The 20302-nt window shown below is 39.7% G+C and overlaps 1 protein-coding gene across 1 annotated transcript in view; it reads left to right on the top strand.

Annotated features, from left to right (window-relative positions):
- The window catches only part of rasa1 (RAS p21 protein activator 1), a 65718-nt gene that overhangs the window by 7937 nt on the left and 37479 nt on the right, over positions 1–20302 (top strand). The window contains exons 2-5 of the mRNA XM_062972271.1: positions 4392–4544; positions 7480–7615; positions 13816–13886; positions 20015–20132. Of these exons, the coding sequence (XP_062828341.1) occupies positions 4392–4544; positions 7480–7615; positions 13816–13886; positions 20015–20132 (478 nt within the window). The remainder of the gene's footprint in view (positions 1–4391; positions 4545–7479; positions 7616–13815; positions 13887–20014; positions 20133–20302) is intronic.

Here is a 20302-nt window from a genome sequence, read left to right as displayed (position 1 = left end):
CCCTGCTTTACTTAGCTCAAAATATCAAGTACATTGACTATTTTATGTTTTGACAATAATGATTCTTCAAATTTAATTGAGAAAATTGGCTTTCATGAATTAAACTAGCAAGATCAGTAAATTATATAAAACTATATCATGTTTCATTGTGTTGTCAATTAAATGGGAAGAGAAAATGGGGGTACTTTTTGATTTGGCTTACTATTTTAACATGGTTTATTTCCATTAGCCTAAGTCTTTTAATGCGTGCAGAGTAGGGGATAATCCTGATTTTCATTCTAGTGAGGAGGCAGCAAGAGAAATTCCTGACATTCTGTCCTCTCTAAAACCAAAGATATTTGATATTTTTATGCCCAGTAAGTGGCTTTGAGGAAGAGAGTGATTCTCTTTGGTTTCCAAGAGAAACAAAAGGAATATATGTCCATGTTGCTGTTAGTTCTACTTCAAAGGCCTACATGAATTTATTTATTTATTTTCATACATTTGTATCCCGTCCTTCTCACCTCGGGGGGACGACGACGACAGGGGGCGGACTCAGGGTGGCCTCACAACCAGCAATCATTAGATGCCAAATACAACAATTATAAAACAATTACAGTTAAAACCATAGTTAAAACATCAATTATAAAAACATCCATTTTAAATTACACAAGTTCAAAGTCATAGTCCATGGTCTGTCCATTGTCAGTAATATAAAACATCATTATTATCGCTGCGTCTACTGCTCGAATGCCTGGTCCCTCAACCATATTTTAAGGTTTTTCCTAAAGGACAGAAGGGAGGGGCAATCTGATTTCATTAGAGACCGAGTTCCACAGATGGAGGGCTACCACTGAGAAGGCCCTGTCTCTTGTCCTTACCAATCACACCTGCAAGGGTGGTGGGATCGAGAGCAGCTCTCGGCAGTAGCTGGGGAGCTTCTGCACAACTACAATTTGTGTGCCAGTTGTACCCATACTTTGGGAAGTCTGACTTGGCCACAGTGGTCCACACTCTTGTTACATTCCGAATAGACTACTGCAACATGGTCTACATGGGGTTGCCTTTGAAGACTGGGTGTTCTTTTCATAAAATAATTAATCTGGAGGTTAGGATTACAGCCTGTTGTGGATGAAATTACATTCTTTCTGAATAATTATTTATTTATTGTATCAGAAGTGAACTGAGGGTACACCTGGCATCATACTAAATGCTCTTTGACCAGTAGCTAGCCACTTGGAGTGCCTCTGGTGTTGCTATAAGAAGGTCATCCATTGTTCATGTGGCAGGGCTCAGACTGCGTTGCAATTGGTGGTCTGTGGTTTGCTCTTCTCCACACTCGAATGTCATGGACTCCACTTTGTGGCCCCATTTCTTAAGGTTGGCTCTGCATCTCGTGATGCCTGAGCATAATCTGTTCAGTGCCTTCCAAGTTGCCCAGTCTTCGGTGTGCCCAGGGGGGAGTCTCTCATTCAGTATCAGCCATGGCTTGACCTTTCATTACTGGCTGCTACATTCCAGCGGATGTCAGGTGGTGAATACTGGCTAAGCAGTATAATTTATCCAGTGGTGTTGGGCATAGGCATCCTGTGATAATGTGGCATGTCTCATTAAGCACCACATCCACTGTTTTAATGTGCTGAGATGTGGTCCACACTGAGCATGGGTATTCAGCAGCAGAGTAGCTAGGGCAGATGTTTTAACTGTCTGGTTGTGATCCCCAGGTTGTGCCAGCCAGCTTTCATATGATATTGCTTCTAGCACCCATTTTTTTCTTGATATTCAAGCAGTGTTTCTTGTAGGTCAGAGCACGGTCCAGGGTAACTCTCAAGTATTTTGGTGTGCTGCAATGTTCCAGTGGGATTTCTTCCGAGGTAATCCTCAGAGCTCAGGATGCTTGTCTGTTCTTAAAGTGAAAAAGCACATGTCTGTTTTTTAGATGGATTAGGAATCAGCTGTTTTTCTCTGTAATAGGCAGTAAGAGCACCTAAAGCTTTGGAGAGCCTCTGTTCAACCATTTCAAGGCTCCCTGCTTGAGCAGTGATGGCACGATTGTCAGCATAGATGTTTCTTCTGGCAGTGGCTGATCATTTGTGTAAATGTTAAACATTGATGGAGCAAGCATGCTCCCCTGAGGCAAACTCTTCTTCTGTTTTCGCCATCTGCTTCTCTGGCACTGGAATTCAACAAAAAGCCCCTGTTTTGTAGCAGATTTCTTATGAAGCACATGAGGTGGTAGTCCTTTGTGATATTATAATTTTTTTCCTCAGGAGAAGGCAATGATTTACAGTGTCATAAGCTGCTGACAGGTCTATAAAGACAGCTCCTGTAATCTGCTGCCTTTCAAAACCATCTATGTGCTGAGTCAGGTTCAACACTTGTGATGTGCAGCTTTTGCCTTTCCTGAAGTCACCTTGCTGTGGAACCATACATATAATAATAATTCTATGCAAAATAAGTCTCTCCAAACTTTGTAAAGATGGCACAACAAGGAGATTGGTCTATAGCTTTTTGGATCATTATGGTCTTAGTCTGGTTTCTAGATGGTTGTGACTTTTGCTTTCCTCCAGATTTTGGGGATCTGACAGGATGAAATGCAGTTGTTCATCAGCTTCAGCGGTCAGCACCTTGCTTTTGGGCTAAAGTTCTTAATTTGCCTCATCCATAGATCATCCAGGCCAGCTGCTTTGCCATTTTTACATCTATTGAAAGCCATGTCCAATTCAGTAGATGTAAAAGGTTCATGAAGGTTGTTGTTCTGGTTGTCTTGATTATTGGTTTACTTCCTACTTTGGTGCCATGGTTGGGTTTCCCAATTTTCAGAAGCTGATGTGCTATCTGATCTGCCTTTATGTTGGCATGGGTATTAGTTTGTGAGCGATCATTTGCTCAACCATCTTAACAGCCTCCATGCCTTCTGACTGCTCCTGCCCATGTCAACTTCTGTTATCAGCTTTATCCACTGTTCTTACTTGGCTTCAGAGATGGAGGACAAAATACTCTGCTCTGCCTGAAGAGTTTGCTCATTAAATGAGTTTTCATTGTGGAGCTTGTAATAGTCTTCCAACAAGGCAGCTGTGTCAGGAGTACTGCCCTGAAGGTAGTGTGTTATGCAGCCTCTTGAAATAGAAGCCCATGAGCAGGTTTTTACTATTTTGATAAAGTGCTCGTATTCCTCAGGGATTGGGGCAACTGATATGATCTTGTCATCTAACATGTCTGAGAATTTAGACCAATCTGCCCTTTTGGAGTTGAATCTTCATTTAAATCCAACTTCCTGAGGGAACAATTGACATTGTTTCTGAATGATCGGGCTCATATCTTTGGTGTGCTTTTACATCTAGCTCTAATTCATGTAGCTGTTGTGCCCACGTGTGTCATTGCCCAGCTTTGGATTGGTGGTACTGACTGATATTTCCCAGGGAGGGCAGATTTTGTCATAGTGCTTCATTCTTTAATTACAATCTTACCAGTGAGATTGTTGTAATACTTTCTATGTAGGACTTCACTTGACAAAGGTTTTGGAAGCAAGAGCTAATGCAAAATGCTGTAGCCAGACTTATATGCTGTGTGATATAGAGACCATCCATATATCACTAACATTTGTAAGAGCTGCAGCTTCTAATTGTTTCCAAGCTGAATAGAAGATGCCACTTTTGATCTAAAAAGCTCTAAACAGCTTGGATATATGAAATACTTCCTACTCCAATATGATCTGGAATTTCTGTTGCATTTCCTGCTCTTCTGCAAGGTTGGGTTCACGTGAAAGAGTAGTCTTTGCAAAAGTCCATCAAGTCAACTCCCTCTCAAGCAAAGTTGAGTTTCTGGCAAACAGCTTAACCTGTGCTTCATGTGGCTTTTGATTCTTAAATGTTTTAACTCACTTACTCTAAAAACATTTTAAAGGCTGCTTTAGTCTTCCTCTGAATATGCCAGCCACAGAAACGTCAGGAGAAAATGCTGCTAGAACACAGCCATGCAGCGTAGAAATCCAAATAAGTTTTATGTTCATTTTAAATCATTCTACAAATTGTCTGTAGGGAAACCATTGTATTGGGAAGTTTTCAGACAGTCCTTCGTCTTTCATCTTTATTTAATATTGATCATTATCCAATACCAACAAGTCTTTATAAGTCAGTCATTTCTCCTTCAAGGTAATTTCCCTTCTAAACAGAACTTCATTCATGTGGAGAGCACAACAATTACTTTCTGATATAATATCTTTTCTTATACTTATTCCACACATTTAATAGCTATTTCCTTATGTAGTGGTTATTACAATTAGTCTGTGTTATTATTTATTTTTTAATTACTTGTGACTTAACTTGTGATACTTTGTGATTCCTGGACATTTCAATCATTTCCATCTGTCAAACAGTAATACATTGTTTTCTTTATGTTTTGCTTTCTAGGTGGTATCATGGGAAGCTTGACAGAACAATTGCAGAAGAACGCCTTCGACAAGCAGGGAAACCTGGAAGTTACCTTATTCGAGAGAGTGATAGAAGGCCTGGATCATTTGTCCTCTCATTCCTTAGTAAAACCAGTGTTGTTAATCACTTTAGGTAAGTGTTTGATGTAATGTTTTTGAAGTAGTTGATTCTCCATGAAATACTGTTTTAAAACATGAAATTGTTCTGTGTATGCTGCAAGCTGAGACATAGAGGGAGACATAGAAAGTGAAAGTAAAAAATCTCAGTGAAGTGAGGAGCAGGATGCTCTGCTTTAGGTATTGTGGGTCTTCAGGGGGAAGAAGTAAAGCTGTGGCTGCCATTTTACTTAGCACTGTGGGTCTCTCTCTCTCTCCCAACACCAACCAGCAACAGTCTCTCTCACCCCCACAAAAACAAGGGGATAGGGGAAAAGCTTCAGCAAGCAGCCTGCTATTGATCCCAGAGAGATTATCCCATAAATGCAGATTGCTGTATCATACTTAATAAAAATAAGACATTCCCTGAAAATAAGCCATAGTGTGAAAGCACGCTGGTGTGTCTGGCTACCCAAGCGGCTTTCAGTTTACCCTTTATTATACATCAAACTTTAAAGTAAACACTCTTGCAGCTGGTTACAGATAACCAAAAATATGTTTATTGAACACTTCAAGTAGGAATCTTGAAGGTTGAATCAGAAACATATAATAGAAAACAAAGATGGTAGATTGAGTTTAATTACACAGAAAATAAATCTTTTTCTGTATTAGAAATAATATGAGGTAAAATCACTGAAGTTATAAAGAAATAAAATTATATTGATTGAGAATGAAGGCTATAAAGACTAGGTGAGGTAAGCACACAAGCTATGAGGAAACTGTAAGGTAAGGTAGGTACTAGGCTGTGAGGTGAGGTAAGTACCAGCTGTGGAATGACTATAGGGTGAGTACAGGGCTATGAGGTAAAGTATAAGCTAAGTACAAGGCTATGGTGGTAAGTACCTAAAGTGATGAGGAAACTGTAAGCTGAGATATCTTTGAGGTAAGTACTAGCTATGAAGAAACTATAAGGTAAATACGAGCTATGAAATGACTATAAGCACTATCTATAATGGTAAGTACATAAGGTAAGTACTTAAAATTATGAGATATGTTGTCTAAGCTATAGGTAAGTACATAAGCTGTGAGACAACTATGTGGCAACTATGTGGCCCGGGGCTGTGGCGCAGACGGGAGAGCAAACCAGCTGCAATTAACTGCAATCAATCACTCTGACCAGGAGGTCATGAGTTCGAGGCCCGCTCGGAGCTATGTTGTTTGTCTTTGTCCTATGTTAAAGGCATTGAATGTTTGCCTATATGTGTAATGTGATCCGCCCTGAGTCCCCTTCGGGGTGAGAAGGGCAGAATATAAATGCTGTAAATAAATAAATAATAATACTTACAACTATGACATGCTGTCTAAGCTATAGGTAAGTACATGATTTAGGTTGCCCGTTTGAATTTGCCAGGCCAAAGAACCCAGACCAAATTCTAAGACCCATCTCTAAGAGATTTTGCTCTGGAAAGCAAAAGGAGGGAAAAAAGCTTCTAGAGACTAGCTCACAGGCTGAACCATCTCACCCAAACCTACAGGGGAGCTCCACCCCCAAAACGAGCCAATGGAACATTCCACCCAAGAGCAGCAACCAGGAAATAAAGTGGTAGAGGGAAAACCAAGTAAGACATCACACATAGTGTGTCTTTTTGAGGAAAAATGAATATAAGGCAGTGTCTTATTTTTGGGGAAACACAGTACACGTTCAGTTATTGCAAATACTAGTTATCTCCATGGGCCTCCATGTTTACTCTGAAAGGAAAATGCATCAGTAAGTTAGATGAAATTGCAGGGGTTCGTAAACTTATTTGATTTGCTAGGGTTTTGTCCCCTTACCCTGATTAATATGCTTTTTCATCTTTCAAAGCCATATGGGAAGAAGGACTAGAAAAGTTGCCATGGGTGCATGGAACCCAGGTTGGTTTGGTATCCCTCAGTCTAAACATTTTTTATGTAGCAAAATCAGACCATTATTTTCTGCCTGGCTTGTGTTAGGGTTTTTTGTTTTAAAAAATAATTTATCTCTAAATGTTTGAGAGGAGATACCTCTTTTCTGAAGTTGCTAAAACAGAAAATCCAATGAAACAGGAAATAACACTTTCAAACTAGGAACAGATTTCCTTATTCAGAGGCATATCGCCATATGTCAGAAGTGATTTGATGGTGTGCTATCATTTCTGTTCCTGGTTGATAAATGTCATTTCCTAATTGGTTCTGTCATAAAAGCATGGCAAAACCTGATTACACTGCCAAAACTTTGTCTTTGCACAAGGGACATCGTCCTATAAAAGTAGCACATTATGGTTTGTTGAGTCTCTCTCCACCAGTTTAACAAAGTTTCAGCCACAAAAACAAAGTTTCTGGAGTAGAGCAATGACTTTCAAAGTAAAGACAACCCAATGTAACAGGAAATAACACTTTCAAACCAGGAACAGATTTTGTTATTTAATTTTTTTTTATAAAAACTTCAAAAATTTGCAGAAAATCCGAGGATAAGTCAAATGTTCTTGATTTGGTGAGCTAAAAGTGGCAAATGTATTCTACCACTGTAGCAAGTTTCATTAGGATAGCTCAAAAAATGAGGGAGAGAGAAGCCCCTCAGTTTTCCCATTGACAATGTTTTCCTTCATGAGCATGCACATCCACCATTAACGAGGTACATACAAAGATTCAGAAGGTTTGGAAAGTTTTGAACTTCTTGCCTTCAAAATTCGGAAATGACTTTAGAAACAAAGCACCCAGTGCCCCCTACTTTCTAAGAGAGTTTAGAACTATTTTTTCCCAGGATCGCACATGCCTAATAACCAAGGATCATGGCACTTGTAGTCAAAACATTTAGAGGTCACTGAATTGGAGAGCTGTATTAAAGTTTGAGAAGTCTATAAATAAAGTCTAGCTAATACTAAAGTGCATATTTTGGAATTTATGGAATTATTATTTATTCTACTAATCTTGATCATTATTTTCTCTCACAGGATTATTGCAATGTGTGGTGACTATTACATTGGTGGACGACGATTTTCTTCACTTTCAGACCTCATAGGTTATTACAGCCATGTGTCTTGTTTGCTTAAGGGAGAAAAATTGTTGTTTCCTGTGGCACCTCCAGAGGTAATTCGATTTTTTTTTAGAAGAAAAAACAAATTCTCAAGTTAATTTACAATGTTTACAAAGTGCATTAATTTTACAATATGTAGTAATTTGTATATATTACAATTGGACATCTATATATATAAATGAGTGATGGCATCATGGCGACCAACAAAACAACAAAACTACAGGCCCCCCAACCTCGAAATTTGACAACACAACCCATCATCCACGCCTCTAGGTTGATACAACAAAAAGAAAAGAAAAATAAAGTCCCAATTAGAGGGAAAGGAATAATTGTTTTTATCCAATTGCTGCCAGTTAGAGGACTAATCTCTGCCCACTTGGTCTCCTAGAAACCAACTCAGCCCAGGGGACAGGCAGACTTAGGCCTAATTTTGGCCTCTTCCATGGATTATCTAATTTGCACTGGATTATATGGCAATGTAGACTTCCACACAGCTATATAACCCATTTATAATCTTATATTATCTGCTTTGCACTGGATTATCTTGAGTCCACACTGCCATATAATCCAGTCCAGTGTGGATTTTATACAGCTGTGAAGAAGGGGCCTCATATAATCCAGTTCTAAGCAGATAATATAAGATTATCAATATATAGTAGAGTCTCACCTATCCAACAGAAACAGGCCAGCAGGATAAGTGAATATGTTGGATAATAAGGGATTCAGGAAAAGATGATTAAACATCAAATTAGGTAATCGTTATACAAATTAAGCACCAGAACATCATATTATACAACAAATTTGACAGAAAATGTAGTTCCATGCGCAGTAATGCTATGTAGTAATTACAGTAGAGTCTCACTTATCCAACACTCGCTTATCCAACGTTTTGATTATCCAATGCATTTTTGTAGTCAATGTTTTCAATATATTGGTGCTAAATTCATAAATACAGTAATTACTACATAGCATTACTGCATATTGAACTACTTTTTCTGCCAAATTTGTTGTCTAACATGATGTTTTGGTGCTTAATTTGTAAAATCATAACCTAATTTGATGTTTAATAGGCTTTTCCTTAATGCCTCCTTATTATCCAACATATTTGCTTATCCAACATTTTGCCGGCCCGTTTATGTTAGATAAGCGAGACTCTACTGTACTGTATTTACAAATTTACCACTAAAATATCACAATGAATTTAAAACACTGACTACAAAAACATTGATTACGAAAAGGCAGACTGTGTTGGATAATCCAGAACATTGTATAAGGAAATGTTGGATAAGTGAGATTCTACTTTAATATGAAATAATTACTGGGATAGAATAATGCAGAACAATATAATCTCTAAAACCAGGACAGTAAATGTCATAGACAGAACGCCACCAAATAGAGTACAACACAGTTTATTAAAGTAACAGAACACAAAAATGCCCGTAGAAAACAAAGGACTAGGCAAACACTTGTCTTCAGTGTGGAAAGTAACAGAAACTGCTCTGTTTGAACTAAAACGGTTCGAAGGAATAAACCGGATTAAACAGGAGTTTAATCCGGATTAACTCAAAAGTGCTTACTTCAGCCTGGCAGTTTAAACAAACAAAAGTTGGTAAACAAAGGTCAAAATGAACATCAAAAGCTGGCAGCAGATTCCTCTCTGCTACCAAAAAGCTACAGATGAGTAACTCAGGCTGTTACTCCTCCGTGCAACGAGCGAAATCCGGGTCCAGGCACATCAATCAGGATCACGGCGGTCAGCAGGGTCCCAGTCCGGTCCGAGGTCGAAAGCCAAGTGCGGGCATCTAAAGTTCCACGAGTTCCACCGATAGCCACAGAAGGGATAGTCCAAGGTCGTAGTCAGTCAGTCAGTCCAGCGTCAATCCAGAGTAGGTAATTAATGTCCGTCAAAAAGACGACGGAGGTCCAAGCTATCAAGATTAAACACAAGTTGCACAGAAAAACCCCACACAGTTCCTCCCGCCGTCTATGCCCAGTGTCCTTGGTAACTTACGTATCCAGCAACGAATCACACCCGTCTTCAGGAAGTTCCCCAACAAGAGCCCAAGCGTTCGTCCAGATTATCTTGCCCAACGCAATTAGCCATTGATCCTAAACCCCATTTTATCCCAGTTCATAACTCCTCATCGCTGTCAGCTGCTATCCTAATTCCAGGTGCCTCATCATCATCATCCTCATCAGAGCTAAAACACCTTTGACTACGCCCCACAGCATCCCCAGCTGCGGATCCCGCTCCATCCCTCCAGCCCGTCCATGGGTCTGATCCTGCAACCCGCCAATCGCCTCCCATGCTATCAGTGCCGGTGACACCCAAATCCTCCCTCACACGAGTCCACTCCATGTCATCCTCCTCTGAGCTAACCATCTCTTCCTCCATTCCCTCGGTAAAACCCTCAAATGAGTCTTCATCTGTTGGTTCTGCAAATAAGTCCCGGAGCCGTTTCCTTTCACGCTCCTCAAAAGAGTCTGACTCTCGAGGAGTCTTACGACCCCGTCTCCCAGTACCGGAGCCAGAAGGCTCAACCATAACAGTAAATAAAGACCAACACTCTGAAAGCAGGGAAATTGGAAATTCCACAAAGGAAACAATCAGGGTCAGCTAACACCTCCCAAGAAAGGATTCTTCCAGAAGGGAAGCTGAGAAGGGAGTGAAGCACTGTGTATTGTCAAAGTCATTATTATTATTATTATTATTATTATTATTATTATTATTGTGTTGCGGTCAACCGTGAAAATGAATACGATCTGGCTCCAAGTATTCAAAAACATTAAAATCAGAATATATAAAAATTAATGTGGTATAATAAAACAGAACAATACAATCTCTAAAATCAGAACACTAAATAAAGAACAACACTCTGAAAACGGGAATTCCACACAGGAAACAATCAGGGCCAGCTAACACCTCCCAACAAAGTATTCCCATTATCAAAGTCTGGCAAATCCTCTGTTTTCTCAGGGCCACAGACAGTAGAAGCACATAAAATATTGCAAAGAACACCACTCTGAAAACAAGGGAATTCCAGACAGGAAACAATCAGGGCCAGCTAACACATCCCAACAAAAAATTCACTCAGGGAGGAAACAGCCAGGCTTTAAAGCTGCAAGACCATTACATCCTAATCATTTTCCCTAATTGCAGCATTCATACTTGTCTCTAACAGACAAAAAAACCCCAATCAGAAATATTGTATATTCACAACCTTTAGGAAATAATATCCCCTGATGGCGCAGCGTGTTAAAGCGCTGAGCTGCTGAACTTCTGGACCAAAAGGTTTGAACTGGGGGACCAGAGTGAGCCCTCACTGTTAGCCCCAGCTTCTGCCAACCCAGAAGTTTGAAAACATGCAAATGTGAGTTCATCAATAGGTACTGCTCCGGCGGGAAGGTAACGGCGCCCCATGCAGTCATGCCTCATGACCTTGGAGGAGTCTATGGACAACGCCGGCTCTTCAGCTTAGAAATGGAGATGAGCACCAACCCCCAGAGTCAGACATGACTGGACAATGTCAGGGGAAAACGTTTACCCTTTACCTTAACTACCACCAATTCCTCAATACCTTATTTCCCATACCACCAGACTTCGCCACAGCAATGCGTGGCCGGGCACAGCTAGCTATTTATAAAAAAATGTTTGTTGGCTTCAGTGATAAAAGACATGCATTTAAAACTGAATAAATATCAAACCATCTCCAGAGATTTCAAATTTTTTATAGGCAGTCCCCTGACTTACAAACAACTCATAGTTACAAACAGAGATAAGACAACAGAAAGTGAGAGAAATTTACCCCTTGGAAGGGAAATTCACTTCTGAAAGAGTTATAATGTTGAAAAGGTGTCTCTTTCCACAACAAGCCAAATTTCTCAAAATCCAATTATAACAGGGACAGAAAGTGAGGGGGAATCTTCTTAACAGGGACACAGACAGCAAAACAAACACTACAGAGGTTTTAACCCTTCCCTGTGCTGTTTCATAGCTATATATTTAATTATTTAAATTTTGTGAGTAGTTGTTATAATTTGTTATAGATGTTTTATTCATGGAGCTATATGTTCATTTTGTATTGTTTTATGACATTGAATGTTGGAAACCGCCCTGAGTCCGCCCTGAGTCCCCACGGGTCGATAGGGTGGTTTATAAATGAAGTTGTTGTTGTTGTTGTTGTTGTTATATATATTGGCTGGAATTATACTTTAAAATGTACCTTTTTCAACTAACAAAGATATTCAACTTAAGAACAAACCTACAGAACCTATCTTGTTCGTAACTTGGGCACTGCCTGTTTATTGTCAAGTATGACAGCATATTCAATTTTCATAAGAATATTGTTTGAAAAGATAAACTTTGCCCAGTATATCTCTTATATACATTGACGAAGATATTACATTGGCGGACATAACTATGATGGTAGAGATTGTTTTTGCGTTTTTTTATATATATTTCTGTTGATAATGACTCTAAAATCTACTTCTTAAGACAATCAACTTCCCCACTGAATGGTTTTTAAAGTACCCCAGAGTGTGACCTTGGGAAATGTGACTGCATTGCTCTCTGTAGTATGTTCCAGTAGGCAGCTGGAGAGATCCTTAAGGTGAACATACTTCATGACCAGGACATTGTCTTGGAGACCCTTCAGTTGGTTTGCTGCCTCACTTAAAAATAGCTTTTGAGGCTTATGTTTTGTTATCAACAAGTGCAAATATGACTGAAAAATTATGAGTTCATGAGTCTGTCTTACAATCTTGTAAATGTAGAATCATAGAGTTGGAAGAGACCTCATGGGCCATCCAGTTCAACCCCCTGCCAAGAAGCAGGAAATCACATTCAAAGCACATGCCACTCCCTCCCCCCCCCCCCCCCGACAGATGGCCATTCAGCCTCTGCTTAAAAGCGTCCAAAGCCTCCACCACACTCCAGGACAGAGAGTTCCACTGCCGAACAGCTCTCACAAAGTTCTTCCTGATGTTCAGGTGGAATCTCCTTTCCTGTAGTTTAAAGCCATTGTTCTGCATCCTAGTCTCCAGGGCAGCAGAAAACAAGCTTGCTCCCTCATCCCTATGTCTTCCCCTCACATATTTATACATGGCTATCATGTCTCCTCTCAGCCTTCTCTTCTGCAGGCTAAACATGCCCAGCTGTTTAAGCCGCTTTTTATAAGGCTTGGTCTCCAGACCCTTGATCATTTTAGTTGCCCTCCTCTGGACACATCCCAGCTTGTCATCATCTCCCTTCAATTTGCAGTGCCCAGAATTGGATACAGTATTCCAGGTGTGGTTCTGACCAAGGCAGAATAGAGGGGTAGCATGACTTCCCTGGATCTAGACACTATACTCCTATTGATGCAGGCCAAAATCCCATTGGCTTTTTTAGCAGCCGCATCACATTGTTGGCTCATGTTTAACTTGTTGTCCATGAGGACTCCAAGGTCTTTTTCACACATACTGCTGTTGAGCCAGGCGTCCCCCATACTGTATCTTTGCATTCCATTTTTTTCTGCCGAAGTGAAGTATCTTGCATTTGTCCCTGTTGAACTTCCTTTTGTTAGTTTCGGCCCATCTCTCTAGTCTGTTAAGATCGTTTTGAATTCTGCTCCTGTAGATTAGAATAGATTGTAAGCCTGTATATTTTGTTATGTTTCATAGAGTCTTACAATGTTAAGTGTTGGAAAGACATCTAATCCAACCACTGTCATGCAGGAATACACAATTATAGCACTCCTGAAAGACGAGTTCCCTCTTCTTCCATTTTTTTACATATCTTTTAAACCTCAGTTCATCTGAAAGATTTTTCTACATCTACCTTTGCTTCTATAGACACATTCCAATGTTCACATTGGAATTATATGCAACTGTGTCTTCAACATCTCATCTTTAAGAAACACCTATACGTTGCGAAGGAACACCCGTGGATCAAGAGGGACACTCATGAATAATTTAATACACCGTTTCCCCATATGAATTTGGTTTGATATTTATTCAGTTTTAATGGCACATTTGGGCTTACATAGTTTTAACAGCAGTGATTTGATTCTGACTGTTGAATCTTTACCAATGTATTTTGGTAATTGACCAAGAACTATGATTTTTATGGTTTGTAAAGGTGCAATTAAATTAAAGATAGGAAACACCTATTAGATAGAAAACTGATATTATGGATTTAGATTATAATTAGTTTATTGGATCTTTTGTCTTGAAAACTATATTGCTTCATAGCAGAATACCTTTGTTTTTGCAGCCAGTGGAGGACCGCAGGCGAGTCCGAGCCATTCTGCCATACACTAAAGTGCCAGAAACAGATGAAATAAGGTATAGTTTGAAAGAACTCTTAGCACAGTGGTAAATTATGTTTGAATTTGTGGTTACATGTATTAATCTCTATACAAGTCATTGATTTTCCCTCACTGTAACAGATGCCTTTTCAGAGAGAAAATAAACCTTAGGATATAATAGCCTGAGTTTGTTAAAATAATCATCATTAAGTGAAGAACAGCGTATATAGTAGAGTTCCAGTTATCTGACTTCCGCTTATCCGATACACTGTATTATCCGATGCACCAGCGTCTCGCCCCTCCCAGGGGGAGCGTGGCGCTTGGAGAGACCTGCTGCACGTTGCTGTTTTTCTAGGCAGCAACACGCAGCAAGCCTCTCCAAGCCGGGTGCTTGCCGGGAGGGACAAGACGTGACCAGTGCAGACTTTTCCCTCCGGGCAAGCATCCGGTGCTAGAGAGGCCCGCTGCATGTTCCTGCCTAGAAAAACATCTGTTTTTCTAGGCAGCAGCGGGCCTTTTCAAGCCAAGTGCTTGCCAGGAGGGAAAAGTGTCCTCTCTCCCAGCCAAGCACCCGGCTTAGAGAGGCTCCTTGCGCATTGCTGCCTAGAAAAACAGTTGTTTTTCTCAGCAGCATCGGGCCTCTTCAAGCCAGATGTTTTCTGGGAGGAATGAGACTTTTCCCTCCCAGCAAGCACTTGGCTTGCCGGAAGGGATAATAGGGCCTCCCTATTATCTAACAGTTTCAGTTATCTGACATTCGGCCCGCCTGTTTATGTCGGATAACCAGAACTCTACTGTATGTGGAAATGTACAGTAGAGTATAATGTTGATTCCAATATAAGCTTGAAGAAAAGTACACATTATTTATTTATTTATTTATTATTTACAACATTTATATCCTGCCCTTCTCTCCCCGAGAGGGACTCAGAGCAGCTTTTTAATTAAAAATATATTCAGGATTGTATTTAAATATATTAAACATATATTCAGGATTGTATTTAAGCAGGCCTCTTCAGCCTGTGGCCCTCCAGGTATTTTGGGCATCAACTCCTGACCATTGAACAAGCTGGCTGGGGTTTCTGGGAGTTGGAGTCCCAAAACACCTGGAGGGCTGCAAATTGAAGAGCCTTGACTCAAAGCATACTGGGTTCTTGGAATGTGGATCTTATAGCTTTATAAGCCATGTTCAGCTAGGTTGAATTTAATAAGTAGACCCTTAGAGGATAGTACTGTTAGTCATTGTAGTATCTTCAGAGACAGAGTTTGGGAGGTTGTGCCTCAGATCTTCCATACAGTTATGTATTTTCTCTATTGGGTATGTTGCTTGATATTGTACTATAATGTTAAGTTCTTAAAAGTCTTGAAATGGGCTGATTGCTTTAAATAAATAAAGGGTTTCCTAACAACTTGGTGGATTTTCTAAAGAGCATTGGGTTACATCTAGAAATAAAATTCCGGATTTTGATTTAGAAAAAAGTTACATGACAAAAACGTATAAAATTTATCATTCTGTAAAAAGATTAAAGAACGTTACTTTTAATCGTAATTGCACTTAGCAACACCCAGTAATGTAGATTGTTGATGTGGCTCGGGGAAAAAACATGACTGAATGTTTCACATAGTAGTGTGTCATCAAGATAAAATCTACAGAGAAAGAACAAGGACATATAACAGCATATAAACAAACTAAAACCAATTTCATGATAAGAGTGTGAAGGGCTAAATGTTCTGAAATTACTGTAAAATTTTAAAGGTCTGACTGGTGCTGAATGCATCAATATAGGTTCTTGACGAGACTCACTAGGAAAGGCATTCTAGATGGCCATCTATCATGTTGCCATCCATTTCGCCTCATTTAATGCATTGCGGTTTCAGATCTTCACCTTAGGGTCTCAAGAGATGGAATTAAAGGGAGATACTCCCATTGATAACAGTGCCTCTTAGTATTGGATTTTCCAGTTATGAAGAGGTCATTTGGTAATACCAAAAAACTACATAGTAGTTTAAATGTGACTGTTGTATAAACTGTAGTGGGCTTTATAGTTACATTACATCTTATGTTTGTATGTGTTTTTAAATGTGCACATAACATGTGCACGTAGGCATACGTATTGGTTGAGGAAGATAGATATTCATAAACAGTGGCCCAAATGGTCACAAAATGGGAAACTAGGAAAAAGTCATGGTTTTATGTAATTTCAGATTTATGGCAGCTGAGATGCATTTGGCACTTGATATTTATATAACTACTAGCTGTGCCCGGCCACGCATTGCTGTGGCTTAGTCTGGTGATGTTGGTCAGTCTACATTAGGTTGTATTGATGCTGTGACCTCCACCCTTCTTTATACTCACATTAGTAGTAGTATTTGAAGTCTGTTACCTTCTTCAATTTTTGTGTTGATTGATAATTGCTTGAGATCCCTGTTGTCTTTGGTTTGTTGTTAATTGTAATGTCTGATTCTGCGGAGTGCGGTTTATATTTTTATTGTGGTACAATAGTCTTTTTTTTTTGCCTGTGTAGGTGTTTATTATTATTGTTGTTGTAGCGATTATGAAGGTTGGATAAGTTAGATGCTACTGTATTGTTTTTTGGAGGCCCAGTTTAGCACTGACTGGCCTCTCAGCCTCAGTGCCTGGCTGTTTCTTGCCTGTGATGTTGTTGATTCTTATTGTTGTTGTTGTCATTGTTATTATTGTAATTGTTTTTTTGGAGGCCAAGTGTGAATGTAGGGATTGGGGAGGTGGATGAGTTGTGTTGTCAAATGTTGTATTTGTTATAGTCACAATGCGTTGTTGTGAGTTTTGTGGGTCTGGATTGTGGTTTTGTGGTGTGGTTGTGTTGTTACAACTGAGAGGCAAGGCTTTTGTGTTGTGTTGTGAAGTTTTGTATTTCTGGGTCGTTTAGTTGGGTGCCAAGTTTTGTATTTCTGGGGCGTTTAGTTGTGTTGTTATAGTCACGATGCATTGTTGTGAGTTTTGTGGGTCCGGATTGTGGTTTGGTGGTGTGGTTGTGTTGTTACAATCGGGAGGGAATGCTTTTGTGTTGTGTTGCCAAGATTCGTATTTCTGGGGCGTTTAGTTGTGTTGTTATAGTCATGATGCGTTGTTGTGAGTTTTGTGGGTCCGGTGTAGTTTTGTGGTGTGGTTGTGTTGTTACAACCGGGAGGCAAGGCTTTTGCATTGTTTTGCCAAGTTTTGTATTTCTGGGGCGTTTAGTTGTGTTGTTATAGTCATGATGCGTTGTTGTGAGTTTTGTGGGTCCGGATTGTGGTTTTGTGTTGTGGTTGTGTTCTTACAACTGGGAGGCAAGGCTTTTGCGTTGTGTTGTCAAATTTTGTATTTCTGGGGCGTTTTGTTGTGTTATAGTCACGATGCGTTGTTGTGAGTTTTGTGGGTCCGGATTGTGGTTTTGTGGTGTAGTTGTGTTGTTACAATCGGGAGAAAAGGCTTTTGTGTTGTGTTGTCAAGTTTTGTATTTCTGGGACGTGTAGTTGTGTGCCAAGTTTCGTATTTCTGGGGCGTTTAGTTGTGTTGTTATAGTCACGATGCATTGTTGTGAGTTTTATGGGTCCGGATTGTGGTTTTGTGGTGTGGTTGTGTTGTTACAACCAGGAGGGAAGGCTTTTGCGTTGTGTTGCCAAGTTTCGTATTTCTGGGGCGTTTAGTTGTGTTGTTATAGTCACGATGCGTTGTTGTGAGTGTTGTGGGTCTGGATTGTGGTTTTGTGGTGTGGTTGTGTTGTTACAACTGGGAGGCAAGGCTTTTGCATTGTGTTGCCAAGTTTTGTATTTCTGGGGCGTTTAGTTGTGTTGTTATCGAATGATGCGTTGTTGTGAGTGTTGTGGGTCTGGATTGTGGTTTTGTGGTGTGGTTGTGTTATTGTAACCTGGAGGCAAGCCTTTTGCATTGTGTTGCCAAATTTCGTATTTTTGGGATGTTTAGTTTTGTTGTTATAGTCACTGCGCCCGCAACTTTATCCTTTTATATATATAGACTAGCTGTGCCCGGCCACGCGTTGCTGTGTCTTAGTCTGGTGGTGTTGGTCAGTCTACATTAGGTTGTATTTATGCTGTGACCTCCACCTTCTTTATACTCACATTAGTAGTAGTATTTGAAGTCTGTTACCTTCTTCAATTTTTGTGTTGATTGATAATTGCTTGAGATCCCTGTTGTCTTTGGTTTGTTGTTAATAGTAATGTCTGATTCTGCTGAGGGCGGTTTATATTTTTATTGTGGTACAATAGTCCTTTTTTTGTTTTGCCTGTGTAGGTGTTTATTATTATTGTTGTTGTAGTGGTCATGAAGGTTGGATAAGTTAGATGCTACTGAATTGTTTTTTGGAGGCCCAGTGTAGCACTGACTGGCCTCTCAGCCTCAGTGCCTGGCTGTTTCTTGCCTGTGATGGTGTTGATTCTTGTTGTTGTTGTTGTTGTCATTGTTATTATTGTAATTGTTTTTTTGGAGGCCAAGTGTGAATGTAGGGATTGGGGAGGTGGATGAGTTGTGTTGTCAAATGTTGTATTTGTTATAGTCACAATGCGTTGTTGTGAGTTTTGTGGGTCTGGATTGTGGTTTTGTGGTGTGGTTGTGTTGTTACAACTGAGAGGCAAGGCTTTTGTGTTGTGTTGCGAAGTTTTGTATTTCTGGGGTGTTTAGTTGTGTTGTTATAGTCACGATGCATTGTTGAGAGTTTTGTGGGTCTGGATTGTGGTTTTGTGGTGTGGTTGTGTTGTTACAACTGAGAGGCAAGGCTTTTGTGTTGTGTTGTGAAGTTTTGTATTTCTGGGGCGTTTAGTTGTGTGCCAAGTTTTGTATTTCTGGGGCGTTTAGTTGTGTTGTTATAGTCACGATGCATTGTTGTGAGTTTTGTGGGTCCGGATTGTGGTTTTGTGGTATGGTTGTGTTGTTACAACCGGGAGGCAAGGTTTTTGCGTTGTTTTGCCAAGTTTTGTATTTCTGGGGCGTTTAGTTGTGTGCCAAGTTTTGTATTTCTGGGGCGTTTTGTTGTGTTGTTATAGTCATGATGCATTGTTGTGAGTTTTGTGGGTCTGGATTGTGGTTTTGTGGTGTGGTTGTGTTGTTACAACTGAGAGGCAAGGCTTTTGTGTTGTGTTGCAAAGTTTTATATTTCTGGGGCGTTTAGTTGTGTGCCAAGTTTCGTATTTCTGGGGCGTTTAGTTGTGTTGTTATAGTCACGATGCGTTGTTGTGAGTTTTATGGGTCTGGATTGTGGTTTTGTGGTGTGGTTGTGTTGTTACAACCTGGAGGGAAGGCTTTTGCGTTGTGTTGCCAAGTTTTGTATTTCTGGGGCGTTTAGTTGTGTTGTTATAGTCACGATGCGTTGTTGTGAGTTTTGTGGGTCCTGTGTGGTTTTGTGGTGTGGTTGTGTTGTTACAACTGGGAAGCAAGGCTTTTGCATTGTGTTGCCAAGTTTTGTATTTCTGGGGCGTTTAGTTGTGTTGTTATTGCATGATGCGTTGTTGTGAGTTTTGTGGGTCTGGATTGTGGTTTTGTGGTGTGGTTGTGTTGTTGTAACCTGGAGGCAAGCCTTTTGCATTGTGTTGCCAAATTTTGTATTTCTGGGATGTTTAGTTTTGTTGTTATAGTCACTGCGCAAACAACTTTATCATTTTATATATATAGAATAGTAGATCTATTGTTACCCCTCAGTAAGTCCTGCTATTTAGGTCCCTGTCTTTACAAATGGCTCCTATGATTACGGAGGATAACATTTAATGTATTTAATGAAAAGACATCCGTTAATAAAAGCTTATTCAACTGTACGTTTGTTAGCATTCTAAATGCCATAGGACTCTTTAGTGTCACCTCACTTTGACTTCTATTTGATTCCTTCCTTAAAATGATTACGTTGATAATGGTTCTACAATTATGGCTTTATTACATGCATTTATGTATTTTTTTTGTCTTCTAAGATAGAAATCCTACCAAAGCAGCCTAATTAAGATGAAACATGTCTGAAAAACAAAACAAACAATATAAACATATAATACAACTTTTCCTAGAGTTTCGGGTGGGCAGATTTTAAGAGGTGTATTTAATTTCCAGAAACACACAAGCTTATGATGACGTATACAATAACATAACTTAGCATAAGTATATCTAAATTTGATTGATTATAACAGAATCTTGTTTCTTAATTATAGCTTTCTTAAAGGAGACATGTTTATTGTTCACAATGAATTAGAAGATGGATGGATGTGGGTTACAAATCTACGTACAGATGAACAAGGCCTTATAGTAGAAGACCTAGTGGAGGAAGTAGTAAGTTATTGCATACTATGATTTCAGATTTAAAATTAACTGTGAAAGTATAAAATGAGTACTTCTTAGTTGGTAGTTTTCAGTTGCTTATTTCTTTCAGTTACTGTGAAAAACACGGTTCAGATTGCAGTTTATTTCTTAATTATGGGAATAGTTGAAGTGTTGTCGTC

The sequence above is a fragment of the Anolis carolinensis genome, chromosome 2 (genome assembly GCF_035594765.1).
Source record: "Anolis carolinensis isolate JA03-04 chromosome 2, rAnoCar3.1.pri, whole genome shotgun sequence".
In the NCBI taxonomy this organism is placed as follows: Eukaryota; Metazoa; Chordata; class Lepidosauria; order Squamata; family Dactyloidae; genus Anolis; species Anolis carolinensis.
The sequence above is the reverse complement of the archived record's forward strand: the minus strand, read 5'-3'. Positions and strand labels throughout refer to the sequence as shown.